Here is a 20,991-nt window from a genome sequence, read left to right as displayed (position 1 = left end):
CTGAGCCACCAAACTCCAGTTATCATCAAAACATGGAATGGTTTGGGTTGGAAGGGACCTTAAAGCTCATCCAGCTCCAACCCCTTCCACGGGCAGGGACACCTTCCACTAGAGCAGGGTGCTCCAAGCCCCTGTGTCCAACCTGGCCTTGAGCACTGCCAGGGATGGGGCAGCCACAGCTTCTCTGGGCACCCTGTGCCAGTGCCTCAGCACCCTCACAGGGAAGAGCTTCTTCCTAATGTCTAACCTAAATCTTCCTCTTTCAATTTAAAACCACTGCTTCTTGTCCTAATGCTACACGTCTTGTAAAAAGTCTCCAGCCAGCACTTCTGCCAGTGTTTGGTTGCATGTCTTCAGATGTGAACGTACTACAGTGATTTTAAGAGTGACCTAGCGTGGTTCTAGGTACCACTGGTTCCCATGGGTCATCTTGTTAATCACATAGGCTTCAATTACCTTTTGCTTTCTTTCCAGTTCAATAGATAAGTCCGCACTGTAAATACCCTCTCAGTTCAATTAGGAAACTGACAGATCTCTTCAAGGAAATAAGCCTCATTCATACCTGAACAAAGCTAAGTTTAAAGGAAGAAAATGGGAGTTTCCCTTCTCAAGCTTATGGGCTTTTTATAATGGTAAAGAACATTCGAAAGACAACTGACCAAAACTCGGGAGCCAAACTTTTGTATCGGTCCAGCAACCATTTTAGAGACCACCTGGAAATTCCAGGTACTGAAGGCATAAAGCAAGGAACTGAGACATATAAAAGAGAACCTACTCAAATAAAAGGATTCATTTGATGTTGTCTTTGCTATTGGGTTGATCAATGGGAAAAGAGGAAGAGGAAATTTCAAACTTAATGTTACAGTGCAACCTACAGAGCCATTGGTGTGAGCTGGAGTGCTGGTCTTCAGTACAGAATGCAAGCAGTGCCTCAAAGAACCTTCCTATCAGAGCACTGCCAATAGCAGTGCACAGGAGGGAGTAAGGCACTTAAAGAAACTGAACTTACCTGCTTAGAAGCAGCTCAGCTAAATTTGCTGGATCAGGAGAAGCCCTCACTCCCCCAAAGAAAGGAATCGTCTTCCCCTGGAGAAGAGGATGGAGGCACGTTCCCCTTCCTCTGCTGGTGGCACCAAAAGGCCATTTGGCAGCAGAACAGCAGCAGCTTTTCTTTATTTCTTCTCTTGCCTGCAGTTGTTTTCCATGATAAAGGAAACTCTGACTAGTAAAATCTTATGACTTGGCCTATTAGGCTTTCAATTTGTTTGAAGTTTAGGAGAGATCCATGCAATGATCTTTGGTTCATAGGTCTTCTCCTTGCCAAACTCAGCTGTTAAAGCTCAGCCTTTAAAGGTCCCTTCCAACCCGAAGGATTCCATGATTCTGTGACTGGGGTTCTAGTCATGCGAGCAAGTGGCATCTCAACCACAGTTATTTATTTATGTAAGGGAAATTTGTTTTAAATTAAAGACAAAAATAGACCTATGAGTAGTACAATTTTGTGTGTTTCTGTGCTGCTTCATTCCAGGCTGGTTTTTTTTTCCTATAGCAGTAATTGACAGAGCTCTATTCTGGTTCTTCCAGACTACAAAAGAATACCACTCAAAGCCTCCCAGATAGGAACCTGCGCAGTCCCAAAGCAGGTAGGATTGGAATACATGGACACAAACACCCTTGTCTCTTCCACACACACAGGCTTGTAGAAGCAGGTATCTCCTAGCAGATTTTTTTTGGTATGCAATTAAAGTAATACCTGTGTCATGAGGTATGTACATATATGGGAATACATATATATTCATCACTGCTAGATACCTGTATTATGAGGTTAAATCCTTACATGTTGGTTTTCAAGGGGTGTTAAGTTAATGTTGGACTTTTATTAGAAACTCACAAAATCCTCCTATGGTGGTATTTGAATCCTCAACTTTTGGCTATACTGTCCATTGTGTCACTGAATTAATATATCTCAGAATATGAATGTTAAAAGAAAACTTATAAATAATTTTTATCTATGGGCAATGCTTGCTGTGGGAGGATTGTTGTCTGTTAAATATGCAAGTCCCCTTACACTGTGCAGTTGGGTAACCCTAAGCTCTTAGCAGGGTTTGTGAATTCTACAGCTTCTTCATTTCAGATTCACAATTATCTGTGGGTGAAAATGAGCAGCAGTCATTGTAAGAAGGATGTCATTCATCAGAACGTTTTGTATCTTGCATTTTCCTGTTTGGCGGGCCACAGATTTATAGATGAGTAATATATAACTGGAGACTGTTGGCAGGAAACCAGAGATTTTAGCAATAAGTAGAGGATAGCAGAAGGTTTTAATATCTGCAGATGGTCAGGAGGTGGTTTGGAGCCTGTGTGGAAGCTCCAGCTAATGTGCATATCCCTTAAGGAGAGCACTTAACAAGGATCTGTAACAGAACTCATGAAGAGCAGAACTTTTAGATCTTGTATTGAAAAGCCTGTCCTATGAAAGAGAGAACTTATTCATCATGATATATTTCAACCTGTCTGTACAGGAATGCATTTCTACATCATTACTGGTGAAGTGCTTGCTTACAGATAAGGCACCCTGATCAAGCCACATTGCCACATCTCAGGCTCCTACTTTACCAAATATGGGTGAACATCTAAAACACTGGACTTATGTAAAGCTCCACATCAAGCCATAGGAAAGGAATCTAAAGTAATATGATAAAAAACTGCTCAACACTATATATTTAAAATAGGGACCCATTCAACTTTGCATACAATAACAGTTGTCACAGGATGATTACTTTTGCACCTCCATGAAGGTCCTCAAACACAGGGAAAAGAATTAGCTCCTGTGCAGTGTAATAATCTGCCATGCTGCTGAAATTATTTCCTCCAAAAAGGCGCCAATTTAAATAGTGAGCCAAATTAAAGGAGAAAATGCTTTTTATAGCCAAAAGAGAGGAGCTTGCAAAAGCTGTAAATATTTGTTGCCTGCTGTCCATGCACTTTACCACCATGATGCCAGGAAGCTCCAGATCTTGATATTCACAACTTATCAATTATCATTCTTCTGAGGATGAAAATTAACCAGTGTTTAGAAAGGAAAACATTATAGTGCCTTAAAAAACCCCACCTAAGTCAACAAAACCAAAACAAAACCAAAAGTCAGCACAATTAAAAGTTTCTTGGCTGCCATCCTAGCACCAGGAAAGCAAAGTGGCATAATTTCAGCAAGAACTTTTATTTATTACACTTTGGCATCTTCCAGTTTCATGTTGACATTTAGTTGTGAGTACATCAAGTCAAGGCAAAGTGTTGACTGTCTACAGGTTTTTTTCTCTTCAGACATCTCAGAGGCAGATTTCTCTCTACAGACAAGGCACTTCACATCTAAAGTGTTCTCAAAAGTTATTTGCTCCATGGGACTTCACATTAGATTTTCAGGCCTCCTTTTTAATATTTAGTAATACTCTATGGACAATTTCAATACCTGAGTCAGACTACAACAAATTGTCAGCAATAGGTCCTTCGATCCTTTCCCTCTCCTTCACGTCTACTTCCTGCCACTCTTAGATGTTTCTTTGGTTAAATCTGTTCCCTGACCTGGCTTATCTCACAGAGGAATAGTGCAGTTCTTTGAGTTGAGGTGCTGTTACAGACAGCCTTTAGTGTAAAGTGGTGATTTCTAGGCTAAGCTAAGGCCTATACAAACTGTATAACTGAGCTTGGCTTCAAAGCATAAGCATGTGTCTGAAGGTTTTTCTGCAAGCATACTAGAATACACATTAGAGGTGGGTAGTAACATTTGTCACAATACAGGTTAGAGGTACTACATAGCTGTATTCTGAATTGTTTTATGGGTACAGTTTCTATCACTAGAAAGTCTTGAAAATCTGCTTACATAGTTTCAGTTCTGCTGTTGTATTTCACCGTGCAACACTAGCAATGGAAATAGTATAACAAAAAGCTTCCAGTCTCAGACATCCCACAGACAGGAACACTTTTGTCCATAATTCCCCATGCAAATTACACCACTGTAGACAGAAGACTAAGAGATGAAGCTTCAAGCTTTTCAAAGGTATCAGGGAGCCGTATTTATTGCTGATATTAGTGGCATCTTGACTTTCACCTGTTGCTAGCTGCTCTCTTACTTCCATTCTGTGTTTTCCAACTCCTATTTGTATTGTACTACCTGCCAAATGTATAACTGATTACAAATCCGGGCAGCTCCCAAACTATATCACTGTGAAATTCAACCAGCACGAAGTTCCCAGTGGAAGTAAAGTCTGCAACCTTCTCTGTCCCACAATAAGGGCCAACTGCAGGTGATGTAGGTCGGCTTCCATCATGTATAAGCAAGTAGTCATAAATGCATCTGTCACTATCTTCCAGCTCAAAGGATAACATTTTGAGAGATATCTGGAGAAAATACAATTAAAGCACTTTGCTTCCAAGTTATATCCTTTTCTTTTACTCTTTGTATGTAACAAGCACAAATAGTCTAAATTCCTTATGTGCAGGCACTATTTTTTTACTGAGTTTGCACCACATCCTGATCTTAGAATCATCCCATACTGTAATGCATATCACTAGCAAGTTATTTGTTTAGTTCTTCAGCATTTGGAATGGAAGGAGAAGCAAGGGACAAGATTGATCTTGTATACTTAGATTCTTCTCTCTAGAGAAATATAAAACCAGCACCTGGGCAGTGTTTCAGTTTCCTAGTGGGAACGCTTACCTAGGGATTATTCTGAACAAAGCCTACTGGTACAAACCAGATTCCTGAGAGTTCACACATGTGTACAGGCTTTTTCCCTTGCTGAATACCTCAGACACCAAGATCCAGCATAAGTTCTTAAACTGAATTTTTGCGTTGAGCTTTTTACTCTGAGAATGCCTGCTCAAAAAGTGACATTACAGTTCTTATTCTCAAAGGCAAAAAGTGATTCCACTAGAGAATGCTGATGAGACTCACAAATGAATGAATCCATACGTTACCTTGTATCCTACTGGAGAACTGATGACCCAGAAGCATGCTCGATTTTTGGGGTATGTATTGGGGTAGTTTGGAGAGGTGATGATTCCATTTGAGTCTGTGAAAGTATCTCCACAATTCACTGAGAAATAAAGAAGAAAAATGGAGAAAGGCATATTAATAAGAGTGTTTTGGCAACAGAAATGAGACCTCATAGCAGCTTTCCAGTATCTGAAGGGGGCCTACAGGGATGCTGGTGAGGAACTATTCATTAGGGACTGTAGTGATAGGACAAGGGGTAATGAATTGAAACTTAAACAGGGGAAGTTTAGATTGGATATAAGGAAGAAATTCTTTACTGTTAGGGTGGTGAGGCACTGGAATGGGTTGCCCAGGGAGGCTGTGAATGCTCCATCCCTGGCAGTGTTCAAGGCCAGGCTGGACGAAGCCTTGGGTGACATTGTTTAGTGTGAGGTGTCCCTGCCCATGGCAGGCGGGTTGGACCTGGATGATCTTAAGGTCCTTTCCAACCCTAACTATTCTATGATTCTATGATTCTATATTGTATTCTTTCTTGAAGCCAAGAAAGAATGTGCTACCATGAAAACCTACTGCTGACATATCTAATTTCTTTGCTTGTATTTGTATCAGCTGCTGTACTGAAGGAACTAAATACATGGCTGCTAAATAACCTTTGGAGGACAGGAAACAGCTGCATCTAAAGCTGTATCTGTCTTTACAATTGAGAGTTCCTATATTAGCACAGCATTCCAATGGTACCAGCTTACTGCACTTTCAGAAAAGAGTTAGCTTAAGTACTCAAGATTGCATTACCAAGCTAGAGCTAATGCTGTCTAGAAATGACTCCATCAAGACTAATGCAAAAAGAGTAAAAATGCCACACTTCTAAGACTTCTTCAATTTATGGTTTAAGAGAGTTTGCATTTTGAGTTGAAATAAGGCAATAACAAGTTATTTAGGCTGCTGCCTTCTAACTGAAAGCATGTTTCAGCACAACAGAATTTTATCCAGCAGTCCATAAGGCATTTATATGTTTGTAAACCAGACATCCCTCAAGTGACTACAGTAAGCACTGTCTTTCATGTAACATAGTAAGTCTTTAATTCGTACAGTTTGTTACCCAAGGTTAGTACCATTCCTATTGCATAAAGTGCCACAAAATCTTCAATAACATATTGCTCGGGTATTGGCGTTACATCCCATTGGTTGAGATTTCTCATTTAGCTCTGCAGCCTTTGGCTGCACTGTTCCTATTAGTTACAGTCATTGCATTGTTTTTATTTAAAGAAGTTGTTCTAAAGATGTGAAGAAGCCCAGCAGAAGCTTTCAGAGGAATGTGAGTGGATTCACAAGATTACTAACATTACACTCATGCAACATCCCATTTTCTGTTTCCTGCTAACCTTCAACCCCATCACTGCCTAACCTGTGTTAGCTGTGGAAGTGTAAAGAATAGCATAGAAACAAGCCCCTCTGGAGTACACATGTAAAATGTTCAGTTCTTCCCTACAACTACTATTCATGCTGTTCTTCAAGCTCTGTAAAGAAGTGTTCATACCCCTGTTGTAGGAGGCTCTGAATCCTGTGGCTGTAATGCTCTCATCACTTGCAAACTCTACCAGCATTGTCGATCCAGATGCCACTAAGGAGGGCAGTGGGCCCTTCCCACAGTATCTGTCCAGCAAGACAGGAGAATTCTTGCTGTTTCCATTGTAAACTCTTATATAGTCAGAAGAACAGTCTGAGGAGGGCTGGAGATCGAAAGCCTCAAACTGCAGGAAAATCTTGAGAAACAAGAAAACAGATGTTGAGTTGAATGCTGAACACAGGGAAAGATTCAAACCATCTAGTTGTTATGAAGTGAACTAGGATTTCATATTCATTTTGCTATCTGTGTAATACTGAAACTTTACTTTCCGTATAAAAAGAGCATAAAATTTCACCTAGTTACCCCATTACTGAGCCCAGTGATTGATGTTTGACTATTGCTTGTCTTTGAAAAGCCATCCAGTCTTAACTGGATAAAAATCAAGTTAAATAATGCATCTGAGAGTCCTGATAAGTCTTATGAAAATTGTTGAGACTGTCTTGTAATTCACTGTTTAACAAAATAAATGTCTTGGTCCATGAAAATGACTCCCAGAGAGTACTCATAATAATGAAGTAATGTGTAGCCTTGACACTGTGCTTCAAGGCTGTTCTCCACGTAATAAAACTTACCTTACTTCGACGCACGCGGATCAACCAGAGGCAGTTGCTATTGTTCGGGTATGGGGATGGGTAATTGACAGAGGAGAACAAGCCTTTGGATTTAGACAACACAGAGCTACAGCAATCTGAAGGGAAGAACCAAACAGCATTGAAGAGAATGAAAACTCCACAAAAGTCTTCCAGAAGTGCCTGGCAAGTCTCTTCAACCATTTACATCAGTCAAACTTGCATAGGAGAAATGAGTTAGAATGCTTACAGTTGTGTTGATGTGCCTTCTGTCAAAGTTACATAAGGCAAATAAGGCTGGTTAAAGTACTTATCTGCTTCAGCTACTCATGTTTTTTTAAAGACAGTGGGGTTTCACTCACATACTGTTCTAAAGAAAGCCTGGACCTTTCACGAGCTTCCTTAACCTCAACCGCAGGAGTAGTTTCAATTGTATCACTACATCAATTTCCATCAGCAAATGTATGTGTATGGCTAAGTGTGTGCAAAACCAAGCTTGAAAACTAGTTTCTGTCAAAACAAAGACAGGTAATCACTGGGGGAAAACAGTGAAAGAGAGCACTGAAGTCAAGCTACAGACCTAGTGACTGGCATACAAAGTCTGATTTCATCTGTCTTTTGGCCTTCCACATGTGGTCTTCATTTATTGTGCTGTGTGTAACTCTCCAAATTAAAAGTTATGAATATGACATCTGAACATAGGAATTCGGCATTTTTCTCTTGCTCCCTGCTTTGCCTGGGACAACTGGATATTTTGTCCTTTTTTTAGCTCCGAGTTATCCTTGTTTTTTTCAATTTAGCCCTTTTCTTCCAAAACATACAGGTCTAATTATGAAATTACATTATAATGATATTGAAGTAAGATTCATTTCCAGCTCCACTATCAAGAATAAATACCACAAAACACTGTCACGGTCTTTATTATCACCTTATTGCCACAATTAAATTATTGCTGTCTTTGAAACCAGACACTTCTGTTGTAAACTTGTCTTATCTGAAGTTCAGAACTTGGGAGGAACCACTCAAGAATGATTTCCTTACCTGACTATCCAACTGAAGGAATCCTGATTCACACTAATTACTGCTGTTTATTTAACTAAGCTCAACACAGTTCAGAACAGAATTTGGTACACTAATATGTAGCCTGTGTTCATGTTCTTGCTGTTTTGGGGGAAACTGACTGAGTAACATCTCAGGGAAGTTGAATACCATATAAATCAGTTAGCCTGCATCCTGGAATTTGAGGCAAAAACTGAGGAGCATGGTGTTTTACCTGTGTTTTGTGTATCTCAGCTGAAGAGTTCCTGCTACAGAGGAATACTTAAGGTATTTCTAGATCTTAAGATACTACAGTGATGGATGTAGGCAAGGAAGTAGGTAACTATACAAGAAGCTTGGGGAATTCCCTCCAAGAGGATGTTCTGATCAGCCTAAATGGCACCCATACAGTAGTAAATAAATAAATGGCCTTGCAGTCATTTTTCAATTGAAAGAAATCACAAAAATGCTGGCACTACTGATGCACATGACTTTATGCTATAATCATGGCTGAGATTATCATATGTGCTTTGGAACCTTCAGATCTTTCCTGAAGTGAGAAGTTGACAAGAGGTTCATCATAAATCATCCATGATTTCTCTGACGGGTTTTGCTTATGGCAAAGGGCAGGGACTAGGTGAGGATAACTCAGAGTGACAGTCAGTTATTGAAAGCAAATTGCCCTTTCCAAGAAGGCAGCATCTTGGCACAGGGACAGTTCTGTTCCCAGGTGCCTATCCTCTTGTAGGGCAAGGGAGAGATGTATTGAAAGGACTGTGGGCTGTATTCCTTTGGGGAATGTCTGACAGTGCCTACAGACATCAGCTGTCTAAGGATTCACATGCCTTTCATCTACAGCACTTACTGCACTTGTAGAGCCTGTTGATTTTAGCTACATCCAAATTACTCAGCCCTTCTCTCTGCCCAATGGGTATAGAGGGGTCAGGAACTGGTACAATAGTTTGTTTCCCTGGAGTGCTGGAGAAATCATACCTGTAGAAATAAGAAAATCACATTTCTCTTAAACAGTGAAGTTCTTTAAATGCATAATCATATTCATGTACCATATGCACAGAATTTCAATGGAAAAGGGCAAGAAGCTTCTCAGAGACCAGTTTAACCTTTCCTGAGGAGGACCAGCATGGCAGACACTGTATGCAGCAGCTGAAATCAAGAAACAAGCTGTTCTGCCTCTGGAACCTCCTCTGTCTCAGTTACTAATTGTTCATTTGCCATCTGCAGTTTTCTGCCTGTGGAAAGGCAAGTTTGATTTCACAGTTTTGTTCAGAAGTTGTGACTTGCTAGTGGAAATAAAAGAGACGCTTGTACATTATGTACTGAAATGCAACCTTAGTGTTCCCAGATGTGTACGAGGCAACACACTACATTTTAGTGATGGAAAAAATTCCATCTTTCTTCTCTCTGACCCTAAATATTGTTGTCTCTGATAAGCTCTTTCTATGTTAATGAAATAATTTAGACTTAAGAACTGTTAAATCAGCGACTCGGTAGAGTTAGGCTGCGGACCATAGCCATGACAAAGACCTCTATTAAGAGACAGGAGTACAGTGAAAGAAAATGTCCTGATTTTTTTCTTCTATCCATATCAACTCTGTTTTCCAAGAGTCCTGTAGAAAATGGAAACATGTTCACCCTTAATTATGAGCACTAACTTAGTTTTAAGTGAACAGCAAAAGTCATTCCCTTTTGGGAAGGAGCATTTCCTTCTTCTTAGATCTGAGCAGATCTGAGAGTTTTTTGCTCCTTTGAAAAGGCATCTCAGGAAACAACTTACGCGCCGTAGTGCATCACTGAAGAGTAGTCATAGGGAAGGCCCAGATTTTTGGAATTCACTTTTCCAAAGTTCCCTTGTTCCCCTTTAAGGCAGAAAACCAACATTTCATTCAGAACAATTGTTGCTGCTCTAATAGTACACTGCCTGCTGTCATAGTCCTAAGAGTAACACAGGATATAATACTTGTACTCATGAGAACTTGGATCTATCAAAGCCACCAGCGCCTTTCGAAGTACATGGGAATCCATTTTCACTTAACCTAGTAGGTTTCGGAATCAAGTAAGTCAAAGTTTTGATATAATCGATGAATCCATTCCCCTGGGTCTCTTGTCCATGGTAAGCAAGCAGTGTCAGAGCAGGGAGCTGAGTGCAGTCAGCCTGGCCTTGAGGCTAATGCCCTGACCACTGAGCACTTCTTTCCAGTTCAACATCTGTACCTTTATTATTGTAACTAGTGGTTTGTAAACCGCAAGCCATCTGGACCAGAGTTTGGGATTGGACACTTTGTCAGAAAAATCTCTGCAGGCTACAGAACTTGGCTGGCAGGCTTGCAATCAGAGCCAGTCTCTTCCAGTAATGTCTTTCAGCACTGGTCCCAGTGAGGGCTAGGAAACACAAAGAGAAGCTTCAAAATCCTGAATTACAGAAAGTTTGGGAATAAACATGAGTTTGGAGCTTTTCAGAGCTCAAAACCCTCAGCTAAGGCTCAAACCGGTTCTCAACAGCATTGGCTTTCCTGACTACTATGTTTTTATCTCAGTTCCTCTTATCTGTTATACTGACTTTAGAAACAATTATCAGTAAATGCACAGCTTCTTCTGAGGTGATGAACAGAGAACACAGTTCAAATGCAGTGAAACATTTAAGAACATGGCTACTGTTTGGCACATAAGTGCTTTGCTCAATTGATTTGCTAAAAGAAGAGAAAGCAACAGCAGCCTGGCTGTACAGAGGTGCTGCCAGCAAACTAGTATCTGCCTAATCACATGCCAGAGAGACTTGGCTGTATAGACCTGCACACATGTGGAGACTTACTCTATCTTTTCCACTCTAAAAAAAACCCCTGCCTCTGTCAGAATCTAAATGTAATGACTCAGAAGAGTTGAAAATGAAGCTTTGGCTGAAGGCTTTGAGTAGTTCTTCTCCCCCTCCAAAGTCTGGGAATAACAAGCTGAGTTTCAAGCAGCAAAGTGGAGAGCAACCCGTGAAGCTGCATTTTATCCAAACAAAGAAGTAGGATGGCTTCCAAGGGGAATTGCTGGGTAAGAGCAAAACCCAGCAAATATCCACAGCACTGGAGTCCCGGCAAGAGAAAAACAGCTTGTGCGGGAGAGCTGGGAAGCTGCACAAAGTTTAGAGGTCTAGTTCTGTACCACGGAGGTCAGTGGAACCTTTGCCTTCAGCACTGTTAAAAGCAGCATGTTTTTACAGGAGATGTAAACTAACAGTCATCAAAAACATAACTGTGCTGCTTAATTTCCTTTTTCCTGCATATCTTTGCATTTTCTTACAGTGCTTGTGCTGCACACACTCTGCATTCCAGCTCCCGTGTAATACCTATCTTCTCAGCCTCCACTCTGGGTGAATACTGTTAAAACAGTGAAGATATACCCCATCTTCCTTTGCATTGTCTTGTCATCCTCACCTCTTCCTCCTCTTTTAACCTTTTATGATCCTGTGCCTGAATCAGAGCTTGGTTGCATCCATATCCGTTAGGAGTAATGATATCTGAAACTGTGGACTGCCTCTGCAAACCTTGCATAAGATTTAATGTATGTCTAGTATCATTGGTATAACATCACATTTTCAACTCCTCTTTCCTAGTACATCCTTTGCTAGCATATCAAACATAGCATGCCCTTGTTATACAATGTCAAACAATTCATAGCAGAATTACATCTTAACAGTAGAGCTAAAACCTCAGTAAAGAAGAGCACAAATGGAATTTACTTAGGATATCATGGGAATAGCTGAAAAAAAGTTTGGAGAACAGTGTGTTTAGGAATTTGTAATAAAAACAATCAAGTTCCATCTGGAGAAAAAAGATGGATATATTTTCAGCTGTGCATGACACTGAAGAGTTTAATATCTTGACTTCTTAGAATTTGGTATTAACTGTCCAGCCTCATTTACTACTATTTTCTATAATGAACTAAATACACTATTATCTTTTTACAATTTATGGAGTGACCAGCTCTCTCAGAGCTGTCAAATAAGTGATTTCTTGCATCCTTTCTTCCCCTACTTTCCTTGTATGTACCAGTTCCTCACTTTCCCTTGGACCTCCTACCATTCCTTCTACTCTCCACAGAGCCTGGGTCCCTGTATGTGCTCCCATGTTTCCAGCACACAGGCCAAGGGCACATGCCCAACCTATTCATCCTGCATTCCTTTCCCTAAATAGCATTCAATTTTCTCTTTACAGATTTACCAGTCCTGGTTGCTCCCCATTGCTCCTTCTTTTCATGGCAGCGTATATCATTCTCTTCTCAAGGAGAAAATAATTCCTCTCACATCATGCCAGCTCCCAGAATTTTGCACATGCTGATGGCTGCATGTGCTTCCGTTCTTTCCACACTGCATCTCTTGTTCACCTACATCTTAAGCTATGTGCATTTCACTCACTGCCAGTGCCAAGATGCCCACAGGCTGCCTTCCCTATTTCCATGGCTTTTCCTAAGATAGAGTTGCTGTGCAATTCCCCACCGTGATCTCTGAATAGTGTTTTACCCCACCTCAGCTAAAAGTCCCATAGTTTTGCCTCCTGGCCAAGTCTTTGCTACAACAGTTTGCATTTCTGATGATCTTGATATTTTGGATATAAGGTAGGGCTAATTTTAGGCTGCATCTGCCTTGGAGGACCACACTAACATAGGGGTAGCCATAGAAATTCCCATAGTACAAACACTGAACTAGAAATTCCATCACACTGAATATGCTGCTGCTGCTGCAATTCAGCTAGCATTAATCATGACTCTTATTTGCATTGCTGTTCACAGAAGAAACATTCTCCTTCATCTGAAAGGGTATGTTTTCTCTTAAGATGTAGTGGACATACCTGCCACAATGTGTTCCCACATAATCTTGACAAACCTGTCCCGATCACTCCGTGCCTGTTCATGGATGAAACCCAATGCATGGTTCATTTCATGCTGAATTGCTCCTTTATCCATGCACCCATTTTTCACCAGGCCCACTGCTTGACGTCCTCCAATTTTCCCAAAGTAGGACCAGCAGCTAAGAACAGGCAATCAATAACCAAAATGAGCACACTCAGCACATACAAAGAAATGGATGTAATGGTTATGCCACCAAGGGCCTCCAGATGTGCAGCCACAGAAGGGGCCATGCAAATAGTCACTGGTGTGAAATATCTAGTCTTCCAGAAGTTGCCCAACTACATAGGGGTGGAAATAAAGCCTTTGCAGCTTTATTTGAATGATATATGATATCATATTTATATGAAGGCTATATGATATGATTAAACGAAGCAGTTTAAGTAGTTAAGCAAAGAACCTGAAACAACTGTAATACTTTTTTACAACAATTAAGGAAAAGATCTCATTTTGAATTATAGCCCATTAAGTCCACACATACATTTATTCCTGCAGTCCATTAACTGATGTAACTGCCAGTATGTCTAAGGAAAAATGAGAAACTGCACCTGCTCTCTGAATCTTGACTCCTAGGTTGAAAAAGGGCAATTACTTAAATCCAACTCAAACCAGAAAAACAGCTGAAAGACCTTTTGAGTGCTTTCACTCCTGGGAGATTGGGAGCTTACCTCTGCCCACGTTCAACATACACATAGTCCTTTTCTGTAGTGCGGTTTACAAACTGCACACAGGTCAGCGTGGAGATCTCTTGCAGAGCATCAGCAATCCAAGACCTCTCTGTCATGGCTAGAAAGAGAAAGAGGCCAGGAGAATGCTTTTTTGGTTAATCAAGAAGGGGTACTGATGGGGTGCTTTAAAACTTTACAGGACTCATTAGCTTTTTATCAGACAAATAGAATAAGGAAAATGGCAAAAAGCCTTGAGAAATCTCCAAGTTGATTGTAAAGGGAGATGTAAGAATTATGGCTGGTCCTTCTGCATATTCTATAAGAGACAGCTGACAGAAAGCAAGACTGGCATTGTTTCTTCCATTACAATACAAATATGAGAGTTTCAGATACAGATAGTTGGATTACAGTAACCCAATTGAGCCATCTGCCTGCAGCTAAGCACTAAAAAACCTGTTTTGTTTATAAGAAACATCCACACAGCCCTTGGAATCACTTGAGACAGCCGGTATTCAGAGGCTCTGAAGATCACAGTGTTTCTATTCAGGGACCAAATAAAATTAGAATGTTTATCTAATTTGGAACATTTTGGCCTCTTTTGGCTTAGTCAGTTATCTGCAACTGATTTGCATCTCAATTTCCTCATCTTTAAAGTCTGAAGAGAGGGAGGTAGATTAAATGACCCTTACCTAACCACAAGAGTGTATGCTGCAGTTCTGAAAGCCCATGGGCAGAGGAACAGCCTGGATAACACTTTCCTCAGCTCAAATGATAATATAGGAATGGGAATCAGGCACAGGCTTTTTTTCCCACTTCCATGCATTTTTCTCTCAAGGTACGCTCATTTATGAAGAGTCTGTATGGAAGCCTCAGCAGGGGAGAGGTGGAAGAGCTGCACAGCCCATATGAAGTTTTCTAGATGAAGGTACTGGTCCTGCAGCCTTTTGCACAGAACAGAGCTATTGATTGGCTAGTGGGAAATAGTAAGAGAAAAAGTATCTCCAAGGATTTTTTCTCCCTTTTTGCCTCTACAGGATTTCTAGTGTGGGATATACCTATGGAAGATTTGAAAGCAAATCTGTGTGTTAAAAAAGCATTCCTAGGGGTAATTTTGAATCAAATTACTTTCATAATGTGAACACTGTGCTTGCTAAGTATCAAAGTGCATTGTAGCCAACAGGAACGAGCTAAAATTAGCTGGTATTTATGTAACAACTACTGCTCAAGTAACCACACATTGTCCTGAATTCTTAGCCAGGCTACCACAGGGCTAGCAGATTTGCAGAAGAAACATGTCCATAAATCCTCATTTGAACAAAGTTTGCTTTTGGTGCATGCCACCCAAACACAAAGGAACAGAGAGAAAATCACAGCAGCCATTTGCATACACTCACAGAAATCAGAAGAGATGTTAACTGGGACCTTGACAAGTCCATCCTGTGATTTGGGCCATAAACAGCTCTCACAGTTAATTGCACTGCGTCGTCCTCTTCGCAGGAGGATGTCTCCTTCATACACAGCTATTTCACTGCCTGATGAAGAAAATAATGATCACACGAGGCACTGAGAAGGCAAATAGATGTGCAGAAGGGAGATGAGAGGCATCCAGTAACTAAGTTCCTGTGCCTTTGGAAATTTCTTTTACTGAAGTTCATTTCCCAATAATGTGAAAAAGGATTAGTACATTAAAACCAAGTGAATGGAGCATTCACAGTATGCTAAGACTAGTTAAGTCTGCCTTGCTTCCTGGATAGAAGAGATTAATATTAATATAGATGTCATAGTGCAGCTGTAATCAAAGTCATGACTAAATATACTTCAGCTTAAGAAGCTTTGGGAGCCTTGAGAGTGGAAGGATAAGTATTCTAAGTCATTGCTCTCTTCACTAGAGCTTGTGGAATTAAAGAAAATCATAACTGACCTCTGCAGAAATGGGATGAATCATACAAAAGAAATGACTATTTTTATCATGCATATTGAGTTCATGCAAGATATTAATTTCCAGGTTAACTGTTAATTTAACATGACATGCTCCTCAGTTCTAACTCCAAAATACTTGGAATACATTTCACAGACAAGAGGCATGTACAAAATGTACAATAGTCTTAGGTACAGCAGACAGGGAAGTGCCTTACATTACATAGGAAAAATCAAAGTGAAAAGTATTCTGATTTGCTGAGGCTGCATATGAAAGAACATTTTATGTAGCAATAGCTCAGTAAGTCTTCTTAATTGCTATATCATGACAGCATAAATAATCACACAGAATGTGACTTTAAAACACATCTGAGTTCTGTGACTTGTTTTCTACTGACGCTGGAAAATAACTTCATAGAGAAAAACATACTGAATAATGAGCACGAGATCCAGAGAAGCAGCCCCACCAAAGCCTACAGTTATTGATATATTAATTACAATCAAACTCACCTAAGTCACTGTTTCTTGTAGCTTTCTGGAAAAAAACACATTTTAATAAGTTCTTATTTCCATAGCATAAAACTTCTATTATGTAGAATCACAGCAGCAAAAGCTTGTAACTAATTTTAAGATAGAGCAACTCAGCAGCAGCAATGTAAATTCTCAGCATCTGCAAGCAGGGACACACCTGGACAGGTTTACTCAGTGCAAAGCTATAGAGAAATGCAAAATGAGTTGGCAGAAGAAAGTACTTCATCTTCATGTTTCCGAGATGATCTTCTCTGCTCTGCAGCTCTGTTCTCAAAGCTGTGGCTAGTTTACTTGGGGCAAGTTTTATGGGAAAGCTGCTGCTGTGGTTAACAAGTGTAACAAAATAAGATAACAAGAAGTATTTTCACAAAACAAACAAGCTGCAGGACCTCTCAAGAGAATTTCCAGGCTCTCATTTCTTATTTATCTTCAGAAAAGAGAGGAAGTGGAGCAATAGGAAAGAAAACCCAGCAACCTTAAAGTGACTCATCTTGAATTCTAAGAAGAACCCATGAGCTGCTGCAGGACCCCTTTATGCTGAGCAAGCGACAGGATATGTGGCAGCAATCTGTTTGCAGCAAAACTCAGTGTTAAGAAATTCTTTGATCCATCCACACTGACTACCTGTCCTAGAAACTCAGCTTGCTACTAGCAGCCACCTGCCTGTCCCTTCTATGTACAGCTTTGAGCCAGGCATTGCTGGCCAGGAGCAGTGGAAATCAGTTGGAGCCAGAGATGAGTCTGATTGTTGGTTGAAATTGTTTTTCCTGTAACATATCTTGCAATCTAACCACCACTGGCAGTGATTGTGTGTCTTTCAGAAGCCTACAAATAAATAAAACCATCAGCTCCCAGAGTTTTGGCTTCCCACCTGGGAAGCTCTTCTTCCTTTGATGCCCATGAATAGAAACAAGCCTACAAAGGCAGACTAAATCCTAAAAACCCACACTGTCAAAGGAAGCCATGCAATGGGAATATTCATGTTGAAGACACATGAATACCACCATAAGCAGGCAAGTGTTGCTTTTTCCTCCCACCTTCAGCCCCTGCACAAATACTTTGGTGCTATAGAAAATCATAAGGATTTGCTGTGTCAGGTCTTTAAGAAGCAAGCAAGCAAACCTTTGGAATTGCCTGTAAAGGCAAAATTCAGGGGAATCTATGTGGTTCAGAGCAGATTAAGATGCCAGACAGCTTCTTTCCAGATAGATGTATGGGCTGGTCCTCTGTTTTTAAGGAGTACTTTGCTAGCAAACTTTTAGCTGATATTCTGTAAAGCTTTGCTACCAATATCTTCATTTTACCCTACTGAGAGTTTGTTGCTGAACTTTCTAAAATATTCCACATCTTTGTGACTTTCACAATTCATCTACAGCAATAATTTCCATGTAGATTATACTGCAATAATGAGAAGCAGATGTAAAGAACTCCTTTTGCTTTGGCTGATAGGAAGCTGAAGTTCAGAAGTTTGTTACATTGGTAACCAGAGCTCCTCCCATGCAGTTCTGAGCAACCTCTATATCTATTCACAATTCAGAAGAAAGACAGGGGAAATCACAAGAGGACATTTCTGCTGCTGCACATCATAAGTGACAGGGGAGACAGCAGAAGACAATAAAAACAAGAGAACAAGACCAGATCACTGTGCAGAGCCTGGAGGTGGGTCACTCCAGGTGTGCAGCAAGGAGGGATGGAATGGCCCTCTGAAGTTCTGCCATGCGGTTTTACATATCCATTCCTTGAGTCAGGAGATTTATCACATGGTTTAATTCATTTTCCTGACTGCCAGAAAGAATTGGGTATTTTTCAAGTCTAATTAATAGACCAAAGCCTCACATCATCTGATAACACATTATCAGAAGTTGTCTCTTCAATGCAAATTTCCTTTTCAATGCTCTTTATCTACATTATCTGCTTTAATATTTCAGCAGAATAATGTTCAGGTCTCAGTTTATTATCTATCTAAGTAATCTGATCACACAGCTGTAACTTACATTCTTTCTCCTGTTTGCCTTTTCTTACACTGTCTTTTGTCATTTCTCATTCTTAGCCACACTGTCCTTGATCTGCCAGGTATTTTGTCACTGCTCTTTGTTACTATTTGTAATACTATGTTTATCACATCCTTAGTAATGGTTCCTTAGTTTCACTTTCATTCTATGGCAGAGAATGAGCACTTCTTTCACTCTGTAATCAAAGTCCTTCTTGGCATAAGATTAAATGACAAAGGTAGAAAGACCAAAAATCTGTTAGTGCTTAAGCACAGATTTTTCCCTAGCTCTGTATCTGTAACAGGTAACATCAGAAACAACAGGAATATCAGTCCAATGATCTTTCCATAATGAGAAACATATAGAGGGCACTTTCCCTGGCTAAAGCATTAGAGTGTATGAACCTCAAGGAAAACAAAGTTCAGGTGAGTGAAAGGCCATGTGATTGGGTAAGGATCTAGTGGAGCACCACTCTGATGCTCAGTTTCTCAGACAATTATGCAGACAATTCCTGGTGAACAAGCAGTTGGCTTAACTCAGGTGTGTATTCACCTTAAGAAAGTTACTACTTTTCAGGAGGATTCAGTTATCTCTACATGCTTAAACAGCCCAGTTCTTACTACATCAAGAGTCCTAACTTGTTAAGTCATAATAACAGAAAGTATGTGACAATTCCTTTTTAGACCTGTTTTGTTTTATGCTGCATTTAGACAGAAATCAGCTTCTGCTGAAGAGCAGTTTCAAATAACTTTGTAGCCATTCAATGAAACTATTACACTACACTGCAACAGGCTAAATAAAAAGAGTTAAAAGATAAAACCATGTACACCACTTCCTTTCTGTTTATGTTATTTACATTATCTGATTACAGGTATTGTGTCCTTCAGGATGCTAGGATTAGTGAACGCATACAAGTCATGCCTCATTATTTACTGGTTGAGAGAAGAAAATGAGTTTTCCTGCTGTTCAGTTGCCAGTCAGTAAATCGGTTCAGAATAATTAAATCACTGACTTTGATCGAGTGTGAAAAAAGTGTTTTGGCTTTTTCAGAAAAGGGCAAAAATCACAAAAAAAAATTATTTTCTTTTATAAGTCCTTACTTTGTTCAAGTTACCAGGCGGCAAAAGCAAACCTTTCATAGAAAAGGTATCATAGCATATGCTTGATACATGAAGACTTGAATGCTAAGTCTAATCAGTCTAAGACTAATTATTTTCATGTAATTAGTTGAGTTTAGTGTAAGTTAGAGTATCTTCTGCCATAGCACATATTGACTTGTTTCCACATTTTAGGTGCATTTTTATTTAAATGAAAGATTCAGGCTTTAAAAGACAAAATCTCTGGCGTAAATACTGAGATATGTTAAAATTAGTCTGAAGCCAGTGTATGTTTGGACTCTGTCCCTCCTAAACCACTCCTGCAGTAGTGTGATCTCTGCTATTTTACCACCACTTGTCTTCTACCCTTCCAGTGTTGGAATGTTAGAAAGGAGAATTGTAGCTCCAAAGACTCTGCATTGGAGATAACTACAGGCATCAGTGAGCCTTCACCAAAGATGATGGCTAGAGACAAGAATTAGCTGAAGCTTTTACATCCAACTTGTTTTTGTCTGATTTGCAGTAGTTGTAGGCTGAAAAGAACTTCACTATTTTTTTAACTCGATGTATAGGAAAAGTTGGGTTCATGGAGACAAGCTGCAAAGGTTAGTTTCAGTATTTGAGTATCAAAATACCCATAGGGTGGGCCAGATGGGACTGGTTGGTCTGCAGGTTCCCTGTTCTGATAAAATCTGATGTGAAACCATTATCTGATTGCAAACATCACGCTAATGTATTGTTTTATTTACAAGCACACAACAGAAGTCCTGATATAATGCTGCTCTCTAGTGGTTTGCCATTTGTGCAAGTGGGACATGCTTCCAGAAAGAGTGAGGAACTCCCCATCACCACTCACAGCCTGTTCATTCCTTTGATCCCTCTCTGCACAGTACAGACCAGTAACTGCTTCCTGCAGAAAATGCTTGCAAGCGTGAAGAGTCTGTCCTGTAATGCATGCCAGGAAGCAATGCACCAGTTTTAGCCTAAATCATCTCAAGACTGCTTTAGCATCTGCAGCTTGTTGCTTCACTATTCACCTCCTCCAGATACTTTTAGATTATACACACAGATGCCACAATAGGTTTCTGATATGTTCTGATGGCTCATTAGGAAAATGAGTCCTTTACCTGCACTATTTTCCCCCTAAAAGATTTTTAGGCCTTAAAATATCTTTTATTAATGAGTCCTCCTAAAAGCTTTTAGAAAGCTTATACTGCAGAACCCAAACACTCTTCTGGGTCTGCCTTAGCTCCACTTTACAACAGAGGTCATTGCTCCTTTCCCTGGCTTGCCTTGGAAGGGAACCAAGACAAATGGATCAGAGAGAAGCAGCAGAAAAAGGCTACTCTGTAAGCAGGGTTCTAGAAACTGTAAGCACAGCACAGTGTGTTGATGAGGTGTTGAATCACATTCAGTGCCCATCCAAAAGCTGAAGGCACAACCAAGACTACAACATAGGCTTGAGGTCCAGCAAGAAAACCAAGACCAAACCAAAGGAACATGGTCCTACAACACAGCCCCAACAAGAAGAAAATGTAATGCCAGAGCTGAAATAGAGGCCCTGGGCCAATGGGCAGAAGCCGCGGGTAGAGACCCCAGGTGAGGCCACTCAGGAGCTATTAAGGTCTGTTGGCACCCTCCATCCC

At 40.3% G+C, this 20,991-nt stretch overlaps 1 protein-coding gene across 1 annotated transcript; it reads right to left on the bottom strand.

The window, feature by feature from the left end:
* Positions 1 to 3,201: 3,201 nt before the first annotated feature.
* Positions 3,202 to 16,492, bottom strand: LOC101878895 (embryonic protein UVS.2-like). Its single transcript, XM_005143962.3, has 11 exons — positions 16,415 to 16,492; positions 16,237 to 16,261; positions 15,204 to 15,341; positions 13,810 to 13,927; positions 13,084 to 13,262; positions 10,026 to 10,107; positions 9,096 to 9,223; positions 7,196 to 7,311; positions 6,534 to 6,759; positions 4,978 to 5,096; positions 3,202 to 4,398 (listed from the first exon to the last, which is right to left on the bottom strand). The coding sequence occupies exons 1-11, from the start codon at positions 16,487 to 16,489 to the stop codon at positions 4,168 to 4,170; spliced, it is 1,437 nt and encodes a 478-aa protein (XP_005144019.2). The 5' UTR covers positions 16,490 to 16,492; the 3' UTR covers positions 3,202 to 4,167.
* Positions 16,493 to 20,991: the final 4,499 nt, after the last annotated feature.

Source organism: Melopsittacus undulatus, chromosome 4 (genome assembly GCF_012275295.1).
Source record: "Melopsittacus undulatus isolate bMelUnd1 chromosome 4, bMelUnd1.mat.Z, whole genome shotgun sequence".
Taxonomy (NCBI): Eukaryota; Metazoa; Chordata; class Aves; order Psittaciformes; family Psittaculidae; genus Melopsittacus; species Melopsittacus undulatus.
This window is presented reverse-complemented; position numbering and strand designations above follow the sequence as displayed.